Source organism: Thamnophis sirtalis, unplaced genomic scaffold, assembly GCF_051295495.1.
Source record: "Thamnophis sirtalis isolate CommonGarterSnake01/CBP01778 unplaced genomic scaffold, rThaSir2_p1.2 scaffold_1, whole genome shotgun sequence".
NCBI classification, from domain to species: domain Eukaryota; kingdom Metazoa; phylum Chordata; class Lepidosauria; order Squamata; family Natricidae; genus Thamnophis; species Thamnophis sirtalis.
This window is the reverse complement of record NW_028261381.1, coordinates 117837783-117858781: the sequence shown is the minus strand read 5'-3', so window position 1 is coordinate 117858781 and position 20999 is coordinate 117837783. Positions and strand designations below refer to the sequence as shown.

The 20999-nt window shown below is 35.0% G+C and overlaps 1 protein-coding gene across 1 annotated transcript in view; it reads left to right on the top strand.

Moving 5' to 3' along the window:
• The window catches only part of CDIN1 (CDAN1 interacting nuclease 1), a 128643-nt gene that overhangs the window by 39039 nt on the left and 68605 nt on the right, over window positions 1-20999 (top strand). Inside the window, exons 4-5 of the mRNA XM_014074964.2 lie at window positions 948-1008; window positions 4347-4419. Coding sequence (XP_013930439.1) covers window positions 948-1008; window positions 4347-4419 — 134 coding nt within the window. The remainder of the gene's footprint in view (window positions 1-947; window positions 1009-4346; window positions 4420-20999) is intronic.

The window sequence follows — 20999 nt, the reverse complement described above, 5'->3', positions numbered from 1 at the left end:
TACGAATCTTTTCCTATGGAGTTCATTTCTGATTAGGGCTAATTCAGTTCTTTTCCGGATCCTTTCGGTGGCTGAGGTTTTTGAATGGAATTTTGATGGAGGCTCAGGATGTTACAATGCAGCCAGTCTCCCAGGATGTTGCAACACAGGACTCAGGATATCACTACACTAGAGCTCAGGATGTCATCACACAGCCGATTACCCAGGTTGTTACAACACGAAGGACTAATGGGCACACAGCTAGTACTTCAGCCACACAGGATGTTACGAAACAGCCGACTAATCTGCATACATCAACTCCATCAACTAATCAAAATGTAATAACACAGCCAACCAACCTGCTTTCAGCAACAAAGCCAGCACTCCACACACACCCCACCAACATTTATAGAAAGACGGCAGCTCCGATCATGCTTTGCTCGCACAAGCGTGTATATATGTATATGTATATGTATGTGTGTGTGTGTGTGTGTGTGTGTGTGTATATACATATACTAATATATGTGTGTGTGTGTGTGTGTGTGTGTGTGTGTGTGTGTATGTGTAGATAGATAGATAGATAGATAGATAGATAGATAGATAGAGATAGAGAGAAGTTCATGGGGAAGATATGTCACTCATTTCTGTCATTGCCAAATATTGAGTACACCTTCAGAAACCTAAAAACAATAGTTCTGTATTCTGTCAGTGTAATATTCCTTTTTTTCCTTTCAGAATTTTAGTGATAGTTGTACTTTTGATTTGCTTAGACTTTGAGATTAAGGACAGCTTTCCAAATATTTATAACTTAAGCTACTTATACATATACTCTGTATTCAATTTATTTCTTGCCCTAGTGAAAATGGGAGAGGCAGAGCAAGAGCAAGAGAGACAGAGAGAGGTAGTAAGTCTTCATTGCTGGCCTTTTCATTGAATCTACAAGAGCTTTTCATTTTTTTCTTGTCCAGATATCTGAAAGGTGTGTCTAAAAATGCAGCTTCTCCTGTATTATTGGAACTGGCAAATGAGGTAATAATTTTTAAAAAGTGTTTTTCTTAAAATGTAAGATCCTTATCTGTAGAGGTTTTTAAGAAGTATTAAGAAGTATGTAGTTTTAGGGCACATCATATATTTAAAATGTTTATTTGCTTGTAGTAGGAGGGCAAACAAATATATTAATCAATTAAGATAACCAGCATATTACCTTTTGAATATATTTGTGTAATTTCCATACATACACATATACACACACACAGAGACACACACAGTTGCCTTGCATGCATGGCTCACTTTCAGCAACAAGCATTTGAGTTTCTGAGGAAATTGGCTTGTTTTGTTTTTATAGAAATATCAATAATGTACACTATGGTTTTACAATAAAATGAATTTCCTTTATTTTCTATTTTTAAAATATTTTTAATATAGGATGTAATGGGAAAATATGTTTAATATTAATGAAATTGTTCCTTATGGACATCAGAGTTTAAAGAAATATAGTGTGAATTTATCCACATTTAATTAAAAAAACTCCTGCATTTTTGGGATGAAACATTCATGTCAATGCAAATAGTTGGTAAAAAATAGAAGCTTAGTTTAAGTGCAATATGGCTTCCTGAAATATTAGCCAGGTCACCAATAGACTCACTGAGACAAACCAATGTTTGCGTAAGCCTACCAGAATGAAGATTGCTTTAACATGCATAATACATTGGAGAAATTTTTTTGCTACTGTAGGCACAGAAACTTTATAAATTTCCTATATGGTTTCCCAAAATCTTTTAAAATTTGTAACATGTTTATATATAGTAACAGTATCACATTATTTGATTTTAATATTACAATTTGTTTGCAAATAGTTTGTAAGATTATAATAAATGCACTGGATTTATTTATTCTAAGTGCTAATAACTGTAGTAAACCCACCTACCCCCCAAAAAAGTAATAAATGGACCTGGACAGCAAGCTCTACTCATTACATTAGGAAGTATGATTTTTCTGTAAGCTTCTACCAGATACTGGATGATTTTAATGGTCTTTAAAATGTATACATACACTACCAAATGTAAAAGATTGTTTGTTCTGATACCAAAGGGATGGTTCTTGTAATTTCTGACATATTGTAGTTTATTTTGGACAAAAAAATATTATTAAATCAAATACAATATATAGATATTGTTCTAAATAAGCACCTTGTCTTAGATAGGCACATAAATATATAATGTCTACAGTCTTACTTGCCATTAGCTGCCACCCCCTTCAATCACCATTTTAAACAAATAATTCTGGTACATAAAGCATTTCTTTATTCAGATACTATGATAGAACATCATAGCAATTCATACACTTATGGCTTCTTAAATTGTAAATTTAGAAATAAATAAAATGATTTAAAAATTTTAACTTTAAAGCTTAAAATGTTGAAATAACTGTTTAATAGTACATGCAGATATATAGGAAATGCATATTTTTGTAATCAATTTTAGCACATTAGGGAAATATGGGAATATTAAACATGTGATATCTATTTCTACACAATCAAGCTGCCATTTTATGTGGTAGTTAATATTTAAATGACAAATTCCTCCATCTGCTGATCAACAGTATAATTGTAACACTTTGAGTCAATCAGTGATTGCTGTAAAAATTGATCAGAATCATATAACATGCATTACATTATATAATATGCTAAATCAGAATAGTGCCTTGTATTTTTATGAGATGCTGAAACTATTAAAAAGAGTAAATATGATCATTGCATAATTTAAATTACAGGGTTGTTTTTTAAATGAAAGCAACTCATACATGTATTAAAAATAAAATTAGTCATTCTCAACAAATATTTTCTAGTGAGATTTGAAGCACTATGAATATTACTTACATGTTACATTCTGACATAAAGCATGATGGCCCTATTTCAGACAAAGATGGGTTCATGATTAATATGAAAATTAGGAAGATGCAAGTACCTGAACTAATAAGGTAGTCCTTATTCTGGCTGGTCTACCTTCAGTAATTTCACCATTTTTCATGTGTCAGCTCTGATGTGAGCTACCAGAAATAAGCAATTCTTTGTAAAAAGCATTTCTTTCTATTAGGAGGAAATTCAGTGCCTCAAAGTACATATATATTTAGGGGAAAAGCATGTAGAAATCAAAATAAGTTTTGTTTCCCCAAATATAATAATTTTGAATATATTTTAAAACATAAAACAAAAAAAAATGAATGTTATCATTTGCAGTTATTTTCCTTGAAAGTCTGGCATCTGGTCAAGAGTATATTTCACACTGTTTAATAAATGTAAACCTTAACAATGAAGTAGTAGTTATTTTTAAATAGACGTTCATTTCCTAAGTATATTTGAGAATCCATGTTTCTGTATATTCATTTTTTCTCATAATCTTTAGGATATACTATAGAAAGTGATTGAACTAGATATAATAGTGTCTATATATCTGGATTTTTATCATTACCAATTTAAAAAATTAAATATTTTAAAGATTCCCTTAGTTTTCCAAACAAATAAGCTGTAGACATTCTTGATGCGTTTAACTTTGCACAAAATTTGTCTACATAAATCACAAAATTTCAGTGGGTTGTGTACAATGTATAATGTAGTAACCTTTAAATTTATAATCGCTCTATTGGAAAAATAAATTAAAATTTCTTTTTTATTTGAGACAGTATTTTGTTATTAAAGAACTTCACTGGAGTACAACATGTAATGATGTCCATCTAGAGGAGACCAAATTGGGGGATGTAGTATTGTAATCATATTGCAGTAGCAAATTCTGGTCCTCAACCTAAATAAAAGAGCTAATAAATAAAAATACAATCTCTCCTCTTCCTCACAATGAGATAAACAGAGCACCAACCAAGAAGGAGCACTGAGCAATCTCAACCACAAAGTAATTTAGTTGATGTTGAAAACATGCATGGGCAGAAGGAACAGAGTATGCCAAAGGAGTCAGCTAAGTGACACTGTGAATTAATGAAGTCATACTGCAACCTTTTGTTTCAGGTCTCACTTCTACTATGTAAATGTTAAACATGTTATTTAATCTTGTCCATGATCATTTCAAACAATGTAATAAACACAAATCAGTTAAAATGAACTATTATGTTGAATGTTTTACAATTGAAATCCAAGTCCATACATTGCAACGATTGCATATAACATTGTATGTTGTGGTGAAAAAGATTTATTTATCAGATTATAGCATAATTCTTATCGTGTCAGAGAAATGTACCTTTCGGAAAGGATGACTGAGATAATGGAGGATGCATCCTTGACACCTCTTTATTGATCTAAGTGATGAAATAAAACCACATTTTAATGAAAGTTGGTTACAGTTTATCTTTCTTTTAAGGTGGATTTTGCCCCATCACTTATGGCTCGAATTGTGTTAGAAAGATTTCTACAAGAACAAGATGGATCAGTTCGTAAGTAATTTAAAAAAATATTTAAGCTCAATGATACACAACTAAAACGTACTACTAAATTACTAAAAAGGCAGCTTTTTAAATCTCAAAAAAATTTCCAGTTGTAGGGAAAAATTATTAAGGTTATACTGCATATTCCACATTGAGTTCTTGGAGGAAAGGCAGGGTATAAATAAAATTAATTAAGTAAGAACTATAAGGCAAGTTGCTTTCATCCTCAGAGGTTTTTTGCACTGAATATATACGTTATCCTTGGTCATAGAATTTATATTAGTTTCTGTCTTCTTCAAAATTCTTTTGTACAGAAAAAAAATACTTCTTAATATTACATGTGGAATTGATCCTTTTAAGATTATAACAGAGTTATGATAACAGATTATAACACATTGTTTACATCCCTTTAAAAATAGCACTCTAATTGCCTACTGTCATATTTTAAGGCAAAATAATACTGATAGACTTCTTCTGTTGTGGGCGCATTCCTTTAATCGAGAATTCAAGAAATAAGCATGTTCTTGAAGTTCATTAGAAATTAGTAAGAATTCAAAGTTCTTAAACTAATTGGTTCATGGCATAAATAATTTTGCCAAATAATTCTTGAAAAGAAACTTATTCTACTTTAACATTCTGGAACCTCAAAACTTTAAGGTGAATTTAACTGTGCTCAGTATTAGGCAGAAAAAAAATGAAAAAAATACAGCTTCAGGAGGAGGTTCAAGGCTAAATTAATTTGCCACTGAAAAAATACATTTTGTTATTTTCTCTGTGTCAACTGCATGATTAAAACCGGCTGTTAAGTGAGCTCTGGGGATGTGCTCGTAAAAGATTTATGAGTAATATTCAATGTGATATTCAAAGTGAGTCATGAATATCAGGGTAATTGCTCTCAGTGTTGGCTCCTTTACTAGGCAGGAGTTTGTCAACTGCCCCATAAATATTTGCCTAGTCTCGTGTAAGAAAGACAATTTCATCTTTTGCATTTTTATTATCTATTGAAATGTTTACCTTTGGAATTTGACGATGAGAATGGTGAAAGGATTAGAACGTACTTGACACATGTATTTTTTTTTTATTCTTTGAAGGTAAAAAAAATAAGCAGTCTGAAAAAAAATCTATATCCAATAGATTAGAAAAGGGATTTATTATTATTATTATTATTATTATTATTATTATTATTATTATTATTATTCATTTCCTTTTTTATTTTTTAAGCTATTTTTTAAAAGGTTCTATAGACCTTATTTATTTTTGGGGGGAAGCTGTGCGGTTGGTGACTGGTAGGGTTACTTTGTGATGGTTTCATTTGAATGAATTAAAGTACTTCCTCTAAAAATTCAATATCATTTCAATAGATGTAGCCTTTAAAGTAACCTGCAGTGATGCTTCATGAGCAAATCACATGATGTCAGAATGGTATGGTTTCGATTTAATCAAGAAAGAGATTAAAGTGGATGTGTGTTATTTTCAACTTCGCTGCAGCACCTCCATTTGTCAAAGTCAACCTTCTGATTGCTTTGGACCTACTGCTATCCAGATCTTGTCAAAATAGTAGTCTGCACAATCCGAGGCAGGTAGACTACTCTCTGCAGCACAGTATCAGACCCTATAAAGTGGAATGCTTTGGCTTGTGAATTATAAAGCTAATAGATTGATCATAAATTCTGCAGCTGTTTAATTTATTTTTATAATGCTGGAACAGCTTCCGTTCATTGTATTTAATTTTCATCACTCTATAATATATAGTCAAACAACTGAATAGAAGTTTTTAAATGAATTGTGGCTGAGAACCTTAAGCTCCAGCATCAGCAGTGTAAGCTTTCAGTTTGTATGCTAACCATATTTAGAATACATATTCTAAATTTGGGGGGAGGTATATATTTTAAGTGCCTGTTTTCTAGAGAAGAGAGAACAACTGTGTATATTCAAACATGCTATTACCTTGAAATATTTCTATACTGCACCAGTGTTTTGATTATTGGAAGTGTGATTATTTCCTTCTGGATTTTTAATAATAAATTGATGCTCTGCATTTGCTTATACAATTCCCAAGCTCAAGAGAGTGTGTGACCACAGTTTAAACTAACATTAATTGCCAGCAGTCTGAATATGAGCATAAAAATCTTAACTATGATCAAAGCAATTGTAATATAGTAATGTTTTTCAAGAGAACAGTCCTTTTGAGGGTGGGAGGAGGTTTTTATTCATGCCAGATCAGGGGGCTCCATGGAGTTGGCACAAACTGATCTTAGAAAAGAGCTGAAAGGTAGGGTAGCTTTTATTCTGACATTCTCTTCCCCTTTTACAGCAATGACCTGGCTGGCCTTTGGCAATGAAATTCAATGCACATGGCTCCGCAGTCAAATCATCAAATTTCCCTGTGTGTATATTAGAGTTTTGTAATGTGTTTCCATTATGAAGCAATGCAGGGATAATTGTCTTTGGTAGCAATTAGCTAACAGGTTTGTTCAGTACTATTGGCAAAGGCATCCATCATCCCCTCCCTGACCACATTTTTTGTCTAGCTCGGACTATGGAGATCAATAGAATTCTATATAGGGGAAATCACCCCAGCTTTAATGAGCTCCTGGCCTCAGTCAGTCTTGGTTTGTATTTCTAATTTTTACCTTTAACAGCAGATGAGGGGGAATCTTCCCATAGGGGCAGGTGTGTATATGTACTATTACTTTCAGTAGATCAATGTATAGCTTTAAATTGTTCTATACTGCAAGGTATAGGAATTGACACTGAGAGAATGACAGAAACAGTTTATTGCTCTGTTAATACTGTTTAACAATATGCAGTTTTGAAAATGATTATTGGACTTAGATTTCACTTTTAAGCTGAATGATTTATATATATCAAGGATTGCAGATTGCATTTATCCAAAGTCATATCTCCTTGAGTTAGACAGATGGAAGAAGAGGGGGAAAAAACCAGGTTTTATTAGAATCTTTTGTGATTCATTACTGTTGCAATCCTGTCCATACTCACCTAAGAGAAAAATATTTGGACATTATGACATGTACTTCAATATAATTCAAATCCAATGTATTATATATAGTATGTATTCTTATCAGAGATCACCATATCAATAAAATAAAATAAACAAAAACATATAAAAATTAATAAAGTAAAATTAAGGGTATTGACTGACAAATTTGTCACATTTGCATTGGTTACTACAACTTTTTCATCCAGCCGCATAAAATTTGGCATTTGAGTTAATGTAGCATGGTGGGAGTGTTAAAAAAGCACATGAGTGGAATATGTCTTTGTCATTGGGAGATGTTGCAGCAAGAGAGTATATAATCCTTGTACAGTTCCCTGTAAAATAAACAGTACATGTTGAACAGTTTCTATTTCTGCAGAGACACATGGATAGTTGCATTCTATTAGTGAGGTTTTGGTGAATGACCTGTCATAAAGTCAATGGAAGCATATTTTCCCTAGGTCTTAGGAAGGTTAATATCTAATAGCTTGCAGATTCACCTGTGCCTTTCACTATCAGAACCCTGATATGGAAAAGGATGCTGATTTCATTTTAGTATCCATTATCATTCAACTTTTGAAGAACTCTTTTTTATTACTGTTTTTTGCCTATGATTGTGGCATGTTGTGGAGTAGCAAAGAGTTAGACATATCTTTATGATTGATTAACAACAACAAAAACCCCTAGATGATCAAAGAAAATCCATGGCAAGCTCAGAGTACCCTAGTCTCTTACTCAGTGCTAATATCCATGGTAAGGAAAGGTCATGCTTCAAAATTACTGGAAACAGGCCCTTAGGAAGAATATTATCTTTAACCAATACATTACAATTCACCACTATGCTTTTTCTTCTATTTGGCGCATTCTATCTTGGACCTAGGTACTAGGCTTTTGATACACCTTGAAGCTGACAGTATGGATCTTATTCTTCAAATAAAGTGCTATTTACATTACATGAATTGGTTATGTCTAATCTAGTGAAAAGAAGGACTAGGGGTGATCCAACGTTTGAGGGGCTGTTACAAAGTACCAGAAGAAGCAATGGAGGGAAACTAATGAAGGAGAGAACCAACCTAGTAGTGAAAACAATTAATCAGTGGGACAACTTGCCTCCAGAATATGTGGATGCTCCAACACTGGACGTTTTTAAGAAGAGATTGGACGGCAATTTGTTGAGAAGGTATAGGCTCTCTTGCTTGTGCAGTGGGTTGGACTAGAAGACCTCCAAGGTCCCTTCCAACTCTGTTACTCTGTTAAGTTCCATATAAAACTTGAGCAAGAGTTTTTGCCTTGAACTGTTTTAGGGCTGCTGGTATTAATTTCCTCCCTTTGGTATAAACTTTGTCATATGATTGTATTATAACTGAAATATTTACATTCTAAAAATGTATTATGGCAGGAAAGTACAGGGACTAACTTCCTAGGATCAAGAGCTCTAAATCTGGTATATCTAGTTGTTTAAATGCTATAAGAAATTATCTAGGGATCCAGAAATCTAAGTTCAACATAAGAAGTTATACTTACTGTATTTTGTTAATAAATGAAATGACTGCTTTCTAACAATGGTTCAAAATAACTTCAAACTTTATTACAATATACAACGCAAGATTTATTGCGCTAAGAGCCAAAATATGTAAATTCATAATAACAATAATCATCAAAAGTTGAAAACCAGGAACTTTGTAAAAATGAAAATAACAGATTCCTTTGAGAAATGTTTACTACTAATAGATTTGTAGTGTAGTAGATCAGCATAAATTATAGAAGTGGAATTCAGTTTAAAAATACAACATAAGAAGGCCTCAAATCAGACCTTACTTTGGGATTGTTTTAATGATAAACAGATATGATAGAAATGATATAAAGGAATAAAGCACAAAATGATAAAAACAAGACAAAATACAGAATAAAATAGCAATGTAAGTATTAATTAAAAGCATAGCTCACTGAAATTGTTGAGGGCATAGTTGAATAAATGCATTGTCAAATTCTTCCTGAAGACTAGAAAAAGGAAGATCATGCATACTTCCCAGGAGAGTAATGATATTTTTAATGCTTATTTTATTTTATGAATATTTCATCACTATATAAAAGGTTCTATTCTAAAAAAAATACATGGCAAAAATAACAATAGCAGAAAAGCAGAATAAAAAGAGCTGCATAAAATATCAAGTTAAAATGCCAAGAAATAAGAAAGGGTATTTGCCTAACACCTACAATGAATTCCTGTCAAGTTAATATGATTAGTGGGCTAAGGAGGAAGCTTTCTCCCAAAATAATGCTACCTTCATAGATGCTGGATCTTAACCAGGATCGCCTAAGATGACCTGGTGTCAACTTTTAACAGACCAGACAGGAAATAGACCAGATGGACAAATTCTGTTTTATTAACAGAATCTTGCAAACCTGAAAGTACAAATCAAATCTCACTGTGTCTTTTTACATCCTGATATGTTAGTGAGGATCCCTTCTGAGTTTCTTTGTCTGTCTGTTGTGCAGCTGTGGGCTCCTCTCCCTCTTGGCTGATCATTCTCTGGGAAGCATCTCTCCCTCCCACTCCATTTCCAAGGATATTCCACATACCATTACAAGTGTGTGTGTTTAGGATGAAATGGGACTAATTGCTAAACAAATGGATACAACTCTCTTAGAATTAAATAAACATCTGAAAGTTGCTTAAGTAGCAATGGAATCAATTATATGATATAGGGTCTTTTTTTTTAACAAGCTGTGCTTTTTAAATAGTCTTCAAAGTTAGCCCTGCAAACAGTACAGTGCAGTAATTTCACTGAAAAGCTACCAAAAGCACAAGATTGGCCAAGTTCTCTCTGTTCAGGAAAGCAACAATTATTCCCTAATCCAAACTGATAACTTGGACTTCATAAACAAGGCATTTAGTTCCTCTTAATTCCCAATCCCAATTAAAGGTGTTGTTTATGACCTATAAAACTGTGTGTGGTTTAGGTCTGGGTTACTTTCAGAACCATCTTTTCCAAGGAGAATCTAACTATTTTAGTCACCGTCCAAATAATGCTCCAGGGCCGGAAAACAGGATCCAAGAAACAGGCTTTATTTATGTTTGCCCCAACGTTGCAGAATAGCTTGGCCTTATTTAATTGTGCTCCATCCATAAAAAAGTGGCAAAAACATTGTCACTCCACCTTTGGGAATTAAGTGTTTCTCTAGCTGTTTTCAATAATTTTGAATTAATTGTATTGCTAATTGTTCATTTTAACATTTGATCTTTATACATGATTCTTTTTGCTGTCTTCAGGGATTTTACTGTAAGCTGCCTGGAGTTTGGTAAAATAATTAGAACATAACTGAGTCATTAATAAATAAATATCTATTCTTTACAGTGCATACAACCGTATCCATATAGTTTAAACATCTGTTTTCTGACTAATTAACCATCTGGTATTAGTACCTGTTATTTATCAGGGTTGGGTTTCAGCTTATTGGTCTTCATCCTATTCATTACTTATTCCAGATATTAATTTTGCTGATCACAAAACCCCAGTTCCAGACAATCTAACTTAGTGATTTCATAAAGATGTTTGAAAATGTATGGACAATTTGTTATATAACCAGTAAAGTTGCTTGTCTTTTAAAAATAGTATTTCTTCATTAAGTTACTATTATGAATTAGCTGATGTTCAGTTTTAAACATAAGTAAATAGTGATATCTGAAATTAAAATATCAGCTTCAACTATTAAGACACAATTCAAAAATTAAAATTCAATAACTGATAATAATGGAGCCATTATTACTGGATAAGGAGACAGTTCTTTTTTTCTCCTTGAAGATAAATGATGAGTTACAATTAGAGATGAAATTATTTTAGTGCTGATTGAAACAGCAGAAGTTGAGAAGCAATATATGATCACTGAAGTACAAGAGAAAGATGATGATAACAGGAACATTATGAGCAGGAGTTAGTAGTCTGGGAGACAGTTAACCATAGAAAGCTGAAAGATGAGGAGATGGATTAGATTTTTTCACAGTCAGCCATAAAATGATTGAAGTACAGTTTTTTTTCAGAAGCAGATTGTAATACTTGCACAAGAATTTTAAATAAGTTGGTATTCATGCTTAAAAATAAAGGAGACAATGTAATAGTAACCACAACTAACAGACTTATAGGTACGTGAATTCCTATGTACTTGCAGGTCCTGCAAGTTGTTAATCTTTTCATCACCAGATAGTAATCCTCTGATCATTTTCCTTGACTGTAAAATTAAAAATATTAAAAATCATGTCATGATGATCTATGTTTATGCAGTGATAATGCCCCCACCTCCTTGCTTGCATCTCCCCTGAGGCTATGTGACTTGGAACAAAATGTGCTTAAGACTTAATATGCAGTGTGCCAGGGACTTTCAGCCAAGATCATTTCTTAAAAATAAATAAATTTAAGAATGACCTTAAAGAGAATTTTTGTTCCCCATGTAAAATCCCTGGTGTTCCATAAATATTAAACAATATTTTGTTCATTCAAAATTCTTTAAAACCACGGGCCTTAAAGAGAAGCAATGATGGATGTGATAAGCCTAATTCTAATTCACAGCAAGTAAAAAGTCTTAAAAACAGTCAGTCTATTCCTGTTTTTCACAATAGTCAAGTAAGGCATGGATATCAGCTGTTTCTCAGTCTTACTTCCTAAACACTGTAATTCAGAGAAAGGGAAAACAAATTCCTCAATGTTGAGAGCTTAATCAAGGGAACCCTCAAAACATGGTTGGATCAATTTGTAGTCATTCCTATTGCCGTTGCTAACCATAGCAGATATAAAGGTCCTCGTTTCAGTATTTTTTTCTGACCCTTGAAGAAAACCCACATGGAAGACCACAGTGAAGACAGCAGGACACAATTGACACAAACATGAAGATCATCCAGTTGGACCTGGTTGTTGCATTTGATTGATTGACATTTGTTGATCCAAAAAGAGCTCCCTTCCTCATATTCAATTCAGGATTCCCAGCCAACATTTCAAAGGAAAATAAACATTTAAAAAGCCATTTCAATCTGCTGTTTCTGACCTTTAGCTGACAGAGTCTTAGAATGGTTTATACTGGTTAGTATCATAGTGGTTTTATTTCATGATCTAAATCAAAAATGAGCATCCCAGTGTCCCTTAGCCCCATTTGTTGCTCTTACAACTCTCTTTAGCAATGATTGATGAAAACTGTAGCATAGGTTCCTACTGTTTCAAAGAGGAGAAGAGATAAAATGTTTAGTGTAAACTCTAAAATAAAGAAAACTGCCTCAATTCATCCCAGAAGCATTACAAAGTCGAAATGATGATAAGCAATTTGTTGGGGAAAAATGTACTCACATGAAAGGAAGATGATCCTAAATTTAAAATTTTACACCAAAATTTTATTCCAAGATTTTACACCAAGGAGAGAGGGAGTGTGTAAATGTGTAAATCCATTGTTGTCTTCCCAGCAAATAAAGCTTCAACTCCAGTTGAAGTTACATTATTTAAGACACCATGTAATATTTTTATAAGGTAAATACTTGAGTAACATAAATGTATATGATTAGCATTGTAAAAATTGATTTTACACCTTCTGCTTTATTAATAAGAAACTATTCAGAACATATATGTTAGCAGTGTCGTGGCATTTATTTATTTATTTAATTTATATAACATCTTTGTTGTTTTACAAATAAGTCAAGGCAACAAAGATATCTAACATATTTTCAACCTCCTATTTTCCTCACAACAACTCTATGAGATGGGTTGGGTTAAGAGAGAGTGACTGGCCAGAAGTCACCCAATTGTCTTTCCTAGCTACTGGAACTTGAACTCTTGGTCCTCTGCTTCTAGCCTGGTGGCTTAAGCAGGACAAATTGGCTTTTATATAATTTTTATGTAATGTATACAATTATATATCAGAAAGAAGGATACTAAATTTCAGTTGATTCTAAAAGCTTTTGAGCTTCTTAAAATTAAATTGAAAAAGCTTTTTAAATTTTGAAAAGTTCATACAATAAATGGTGATAATGCAGAACAATTTCTCCAAAGGATCTTCCTAGAGCAGAAATTATTGTACAGATACATTTGTCTTTAATTTTACAACTACCCATTTTATTACTTCCTTACAGATGTTCACTGAGCTATCACCTTACTTCTGCACTTTGACTTAGCTTCTTGAGAAGTAATGTGATTTTCCTGCAAATTATGTAAAATTTAAGCAAAATAGGAGAAGAGCATTGCAACTGGGGATTGTATAGAATAATAAATATTCACCCTGAGCAAAGTTGTTATACAAAAGAAAGATACTATACTTCAAGATTGTATCAAGAGAATTGTATAAGAAAATAATTCATAGAAGCTTCAGTATTTTTAATAGAAATACAAATTCATAGAGCAAGTATCCTGTGGTCCAAGGAATCATTTGAAGGTAATATAATAAATAATTCTTGCATAAAGATCAATTTTGTGTCATTAAGAAGGCTCCTTTTCCAAATTATTTATATCTTCAGCAAATTTTAATCAACGGGATGATCCATTTTGGGAAAAAAATGCCTTTCTTTCTTTGGTAATGTGACAAAAGTGGTAGTGAGGAATGATCATGCCTAAGAAGACTACATGGCTTGTGGTCAGGACATAATAAAAGAGACTTTTAACTAATACAAAATCCATTCTTAATTTAAAATGGTATGTAACATTTTGCAAAATTCATTATAAGAACCCAAGGCCTGGTAACATAACCAAGTCTTGAGGGACTTCCAGAATGTCAAAAGGAATGAAGCTAATCTAATCTCGGAAGAGGGTGGAAAATGATCCATAAGGCAAGTGTCATGTCAGAGAGAAATGTCCTAGTTGTGTCACCTGCAGTAGGCGTTGCTTGCCAGATCTAATGGAGTGGGCAGAGAGAGGTGACTCTCTCAGATAGTCTAGGAAGGGCTTTAAAGGTTAAAACCAGCATTCTGAACTGGATCGGAAGCAAACTAGCAATCAATGCAGTTTGAGGAGCAGAGGTGTGTAACATGCACTGCTCTAGGAACATATGTAACTGCCCAGAAGGTTCAGATGTATGTTGTGTTAGCTGAAGCTTTTGGATACACTTCAAAAGCAGCCTCATATAGAGTGTGTTGCAGTAATCCAGTCTGGAGGTGACTGGGACACAAATGACTTGTAAGCAGAGTCTGATGATCTAGCAACTCGCCACAAGACAAAGCTGTGCAAAAACCCTTCTAATCACAACAGCAAGCTGCTTATGTGTTCTTCTTAGTCAGGCTTGACTTTCCTCTGGCAGAGAACCCTATATGGCCTTTATCCATACTAAATAAAGGATTTTAAGGCTTTTATTTTAAAAGCTTACCTTAAATTTAACCTCTGTATTCTTATTTTACTCATTCTTCAAGTCCATTGTTTGCACCTTTGTCATTGGACCATTGTAGGTGAATAGGCCACTCACTATATATGAACTAGGTCATAATATCTTCAGTTGTGATGAATGCAAACTATAGATTATTGTAATGTGTGAATCTAGCCATATGCTGAGAAATGCTGAATACCTTACGTGAGTAATTTCTGTTCAATAGAATGGCCACAGACAACCTTCAGTTGGCTTAAAATATGATCATGACAAAAAACACAACTGGCTACAATATAGCTAAATTCGGAAATGCAATTCATTTTGAGTGTGTCAGTTGAGTGCATAGATTGCAGCTGGAATCTATATTGACTTGTAAACTTGTCTCTAGATTAGGGTGAGCATGCCTGGAATAAAACTAGGTTTGCATTGTGTATGTGACATTGTATCTGATATAACTAACCAATATCTTTATCAGGAACGTCATATGTAACTTGCTTGGGTATGACTAAAGTGGATCAACTGCTCTACACCTTCCCTTTGATACTAAAAACTGTTCCATTCAATGACAATCTGAATGGATGAAAGTCATGATGGGCAGTGGAGATCAATATCTCTGGACCCATCAACTGACAACCATCATGTATGGAAAACTATAACCTAGAAAAAGGAATAAATGGCAAAGAGCATGAACTACAAATGAGATTAAAGGAAAAGAAATATAAACCGTGTCTATAAAACTTGGAGAAAAGAAAAAGATGTGGTGGGTCTGAATGAAATTACTAAAATGTATGTCAGAAAATATGAATCTGAAGAGTTGCGGGCGGGGAATAGGAATTCATTAGTTGAGGGCAATTGCATGATATGCTTCAGCAAATTGAGTGAAATAGAAGAACCGTATTTGAGTTTTTGGAAAATCCTGCAATATTATGAAATCCAGACTCAATAAAGCATGATAATAAGGACTATTTAGTGAGTATATCCTTAGAAAAAGATCTATTTTGTATACATAATATAAGGTAAGTTTTCAAAAATAAGCATACACAAAAAAGGAATGAATATGCACAACAAGATTACAAGTTCATTAAGTTAAGGGTTATGAAAAATAGTGTGGATTTTTTTGTGTCTGTTATTTAGCAGTGAAATACAATGTATATTTTTATATATTGATTGATTCAAAGGAAATGTGTGATTAGGAAAATAAGCTTGGATTATAGGATGCTTTGCATGATTATGATGGTGATGTTTGGTTGCTGGCTGATAAAAATGGTATGTAGTAGAAGTAAAGCATTCTTGGGCATAAATGGAATGCTTAAATGCTTGAATGTTAAGCAAGGAATAAGATAAAAATGACTTTAAAGTATTATGGGTAAATGTATAAAAATTGTGGTGATTTTAATGGCATGTTGTTTGGGACCATTAATGTGTGTGTACTTTTATATACAGAAGTTGCATTGTTGAATAACAATCCAAATGATGTTAAGCAAATATTAGTTTTTATGATGCAAATTTGATGCATTAATTTTCAGGTTAGATTTTTTTATGCAAATTATATATCAAAGAATAAAATAATAATGCCTGACAGGAAAAATAGAATGAAAAATTATAGCTTGTTTTTTTTTTTTTTTAATTGCAAATTTATATGCCGCCCTTTTCCCTGAGGGGACTCAGGGTGGCTTACAGCAATAAAGGGAAGGGGGTGCAAGACAAAACTTAAAAAGAAAAAAAAAATCGTGATTAAAGGAAATTGGTCATAAAAACACAACATTCACTCAACATTCGGGCGGGGTGAGAGTAATCCTATCCCCAGGCCTGACGGGATAGCCAGTTCTTGAGGGCTGTGCGGAAGGCCTGGACTGTGGTGAGGGTACGGATCTCCACGGGGAGGTTGTTCCATAATGTCGGAGCTGCAACTGAGAAGGCTCTCCTCCGCGTAGTCGCCAGTCGGCACTGACTGGCGGATGGAATTCGGAGGAGGCCTACTCTGTGCGATCTGATGGGACGCAGGGAGGTAATTGGCAGGAGGCGGTCTCTCAAATAGTCAGATCCACTACCATGGAGCGCTTTATAGGTGGTAAGTAAGACCTTGAAGTGCACCCGACGATCAACAGGTAGCCAGCGCAGCTCACGGAGGATTGGTGTTATATGGGCGAACCGTGGTGCGCCCATGATCACTCGCGCAGCCGCGTTCTGGACTAGCTGAAGTCGCCGGATGCTCTTCAAGGGCAGCCCCATGTAGAGCACATTGCAGTATTCCAGCCTAGAGATCACAAGGGCTCGAGTGACTGTTGTGAGAGCCTCCCGGTTCAGGTAGGGCCGCAACTGGCGCACCAGGCGAACCTGGGCAAATGCCCCCCTGGTCACAGCCGACAGATGGTGGTCAAAACTCAGCTGTGGATCCAGGAGGACTCCCAAGTTGCGGACCCTATCTGAGGGGAATAAATTTTGCCCCCCCAGCCTGATTGATGGAACGTTAACCAAATTTTTGGGAGGAAAACACAACAGCCACTCGGTCTTTTCCGGGTTGAGTACCAGTTTGTTAGCTCTCATCCAGTCTTTAACAGCCTCAAGGCCCCGGTTCATCACGTCCACCGCTTCATTGAGTTGGCACGGGGCGGACAGATACAACTGCGTATCGTCCGCATATTGATGGTACTTAATCCCGTGCCTCCGAATGATCTCGCCCAGCGGTTTCATGTATATGTTAAATAGCAGGGGGGACAGAACCGAACCCTGCGGCACCCCATAGGTTAGGGGCCTCGGGGACGATCTCTCCCTCCCCACCAACACCGACTGCGACCTGTCCGAGAGGTAGGAGGAGAACCACTGTAAAACAGTGCCGCCCACCCCCACCTCCCGCAGTCGTCGCAGAAGGATACCATGGTCGATGGTATCGAAAGCCGCTGAGAGGTCAAGGAGAACCAGGATGGACGCATAGCCTCCATCTCTGGCTCTCCAGAGATCATCGGTCAATGCGACCAAAGCGGTTTCAGTGCTGTAACCGGGCCTGAAGCCAGACTGGAAGGGGTCAAGATAGTTAGCTTCCTCCAAGGTACGCTGAAGCTGTAAGGCCACCACCTTCTCAACAACCTTCCCCAGAAAGGGGAGGTTGGAGACTGGACGATAGTTGTTAAGAACTGCTGGATCCAAGGACGGTTTCTTCAGGAGGGGCCTCACCACCGCCGCCTTAAGTGCGGTGGGGAGGTGTCCCTCCCGAAGAGAGGCGGTGACAACCGCCTGGATCCAGCCTCGTGTCACCTCTCTGCTGTTGGCAGTCAGCCAAGAGGGACACGGGTCCAGTATACAGGTGGAGGAACTTACAGCTCGCATAGCCTTGTCCACATCCCCAGAGGCAACATCCTGAAACTCAACCCAGAGATGGTCTACCAAGTTATTCCCCTGTGTCCCGGCTGGATCTGCAGGGGTGGAGTCCAGTTCCGATCGAAACCGAGCAATTTTGTCCGCCAAGAACTGACTATATTCCTCAGCCCTTCCCTGTATGGGGTTCCCCGTCTCCCTCCTATTTAGCTGTATAATAACCATACATAACAATAAACATAAGCAAGTTATACATAAATACAGTAGTGAAATACTAGAGTAAGTAGTTGAATTTCTGTACTTGGGTAGAATGTTGACTAAAAATGGGGAAATGGATGAGAAGAAGTGCAAATGCTAGGAGAAAGATAGTGGGTAGTACATAGTCTATTTTGAAGAATGAAAGCATATTAGAAAAATCAAACTAGTTATGTATAAGAAGGTACTTCTTACATGGAAGTGAAACTTGGGCATCTAAAGAGAAACATAAAAGTAAATAAATGGGAATAGAATACTTAAGAAGCATGTGTGATAAAATAAAATGAAATAGCGCTTTCGGCTAGTCACACACACTCAACCCAACTCACATGACAGGGTTGTTGTGGTAAAAATAGGAGTAGGAAGATATGTTGAGTATTTTAGCTGCCTGGGGTTATTTGTAAAAATAAACAAGCAAACAAATAATAAAATAGGATTAAGAACTAATGGATAAAGAGTGATTAATATTGAATACAAACATAAATGAACAGCCTAAAAAATATATCTTGAGATGGTTTAGTCAGGGAGATAGAATGAATGAGGACTGAATCATAAAACAAATATATGAAAGAAAAATGAATAGGCTGACAGAAAAGAGAAGACTGAATTAATGAGTTGATGAAATCTTCAGAGAGAAGTGAAATGTTTAAAGAAGAAAAGGCAAAATATGAAGTTGCATATGGACATAGTAGACAAAGTAGAAACAAGGATGAGTTGCAGGAGTGAACAGCGTTGATGTAAAATAGATTTAGCTATTGTCGTTTTCTGATGTGTCATTAATTTTTTCAAATGCCACTTTCCCCCCTTTTTCTGTATTATGTACATTGTGATTTGCTCAGCAATTGAACAGCATGATGTATGCTTGTATGTATAACATTTGAAGAAAGTTTAACAACCTTTGATAGCCTGATGATAACACTATGGAAGCTAAAAGTGAAGATATTTAATTTAATTAAAGACAATAGAAAAAGAGGATGATAGAATATGAGGTATTACTATTGGAGTATTAAGATTTAGATTATACAGATTGAAGAAGCAGCTCCTGAGAGGCATTCCTAATAAAGCTACTGTTAATCTAGTTGAAATTAATTGGATATAACTAAACAACTGAACAAAAACTGATTTGTTTTCAGGTCATAGACCTATGTGACCTTCAGGATATCTGAAGAAATGTCATATTATTTACAAATCTTCCAAGATCTTTTGAAAGAAAATCATCTAAAATGTTTATGGGAATGTGGCAAAATAATACAGAGTAAAATATTTTAAAAATAACAAGTTTTTCCAAATTGTCAAAACACTTAGGGATTAATGGATTAACTAAAGTTTTAGCAGACCAAGTTGTGTATTTGTCAGCCATTACCAAAATCCTTAAGAAAATGCCGCTGCTACGGTGGTGGTGGTGATGGTGGTGGTGGTGGAAGAGGAGGAGGAGGAGGAGGAGGAGGAGGAGGAGGAGGAGGATTTATATCCCTGTCATTCCTCATTGAGTTTAGGACAGTATACATAGATAAGAAAATTTATCGCATTATTGCTTTGGGATAAACAACAGTATTCAAAGGATAGAAAAAAGTAAAGAAGATTGAAAAGGTAAGCAAAATAAATTAAAAGAAAAGAAAATGTCTAAAATTCTCTACTTGGATTTTTGATTCTGCCAGCAGCATGTCACCAAGCAGGATTCTGTTCAGACTGCCACTGGAAATGTGTGTTTGGGGGGGGGGGGGATTTTTCTCATTTTCCTTTCATCCTACAACCCACTCAAGGAGAACTGCTGTGGAAAGAAGTAATCAGTGAAGATCATCACCTTCCTTCAATATAGTCAACAGAAAAATTCCCCAAAGATGAATTCAGTCATTGAAAGGAAAACTCCTTTTGTCTATAAAAGGTTCTACTGAATTTAACCTATTGACTGCTAAGACATTATCATTAGAACTCCATGATAAAATATGCAGATGTATTCCTAGTTTTGCACACGTCAGAATAAGATGTTTTAAAACCAAAGCACAGATCAATTGTTTCATTCAGTTGAAAACATAGTAACAGATTCCAGGGAACCTTCTTTAAAATTACTATTCTACATGAAGAGTTACTATTAAAGAAGGCCTTCTCCCATTCAATTGATAGTTTGCTTTCCAGACTAAGAAAGTACCTAAGGAAGGGTACCCTGTTGATTGCCTTGCTCCATGAATAGGGTTAGGCTGTTACCACCTATTCATCAAACATTATTTTGCTGCCATCTAGCAGTCATCAAGATTTATGCAACTAAAGAAAAAACTTTAATTTCCATATTGGTAAGTGGATGTTATGGGTCTGCGCCAAATCCAGCTGGGCAGTTATTTTGAAAACTGCCATTGCTTCTGGTGGTTGCTATTTTATGGTAGCACCGCTCATTGCTAGATCTAGGTAACCTGCCAAAATGTTGAAACAGTGCTTTCAAATATCTGATATACCTCTTCTGAAATATATACACATTTTAAAAGTCAATTAATTTTTTTAATATTTTTTTTTATTTTTAAACAAACATAGACAAACAAAACATATAACATAAAAAGCATCTTCCATCAGGTACAGGGTGTCGATTGGTTACAAAGTTTTTGTGCATCCTTCTTGCCAAATAATTTTTGTTGGACAACCAAATCTGGCCTGCAAAGATATGGAACCGTTAGATAGTGACAGAATGATATAGACC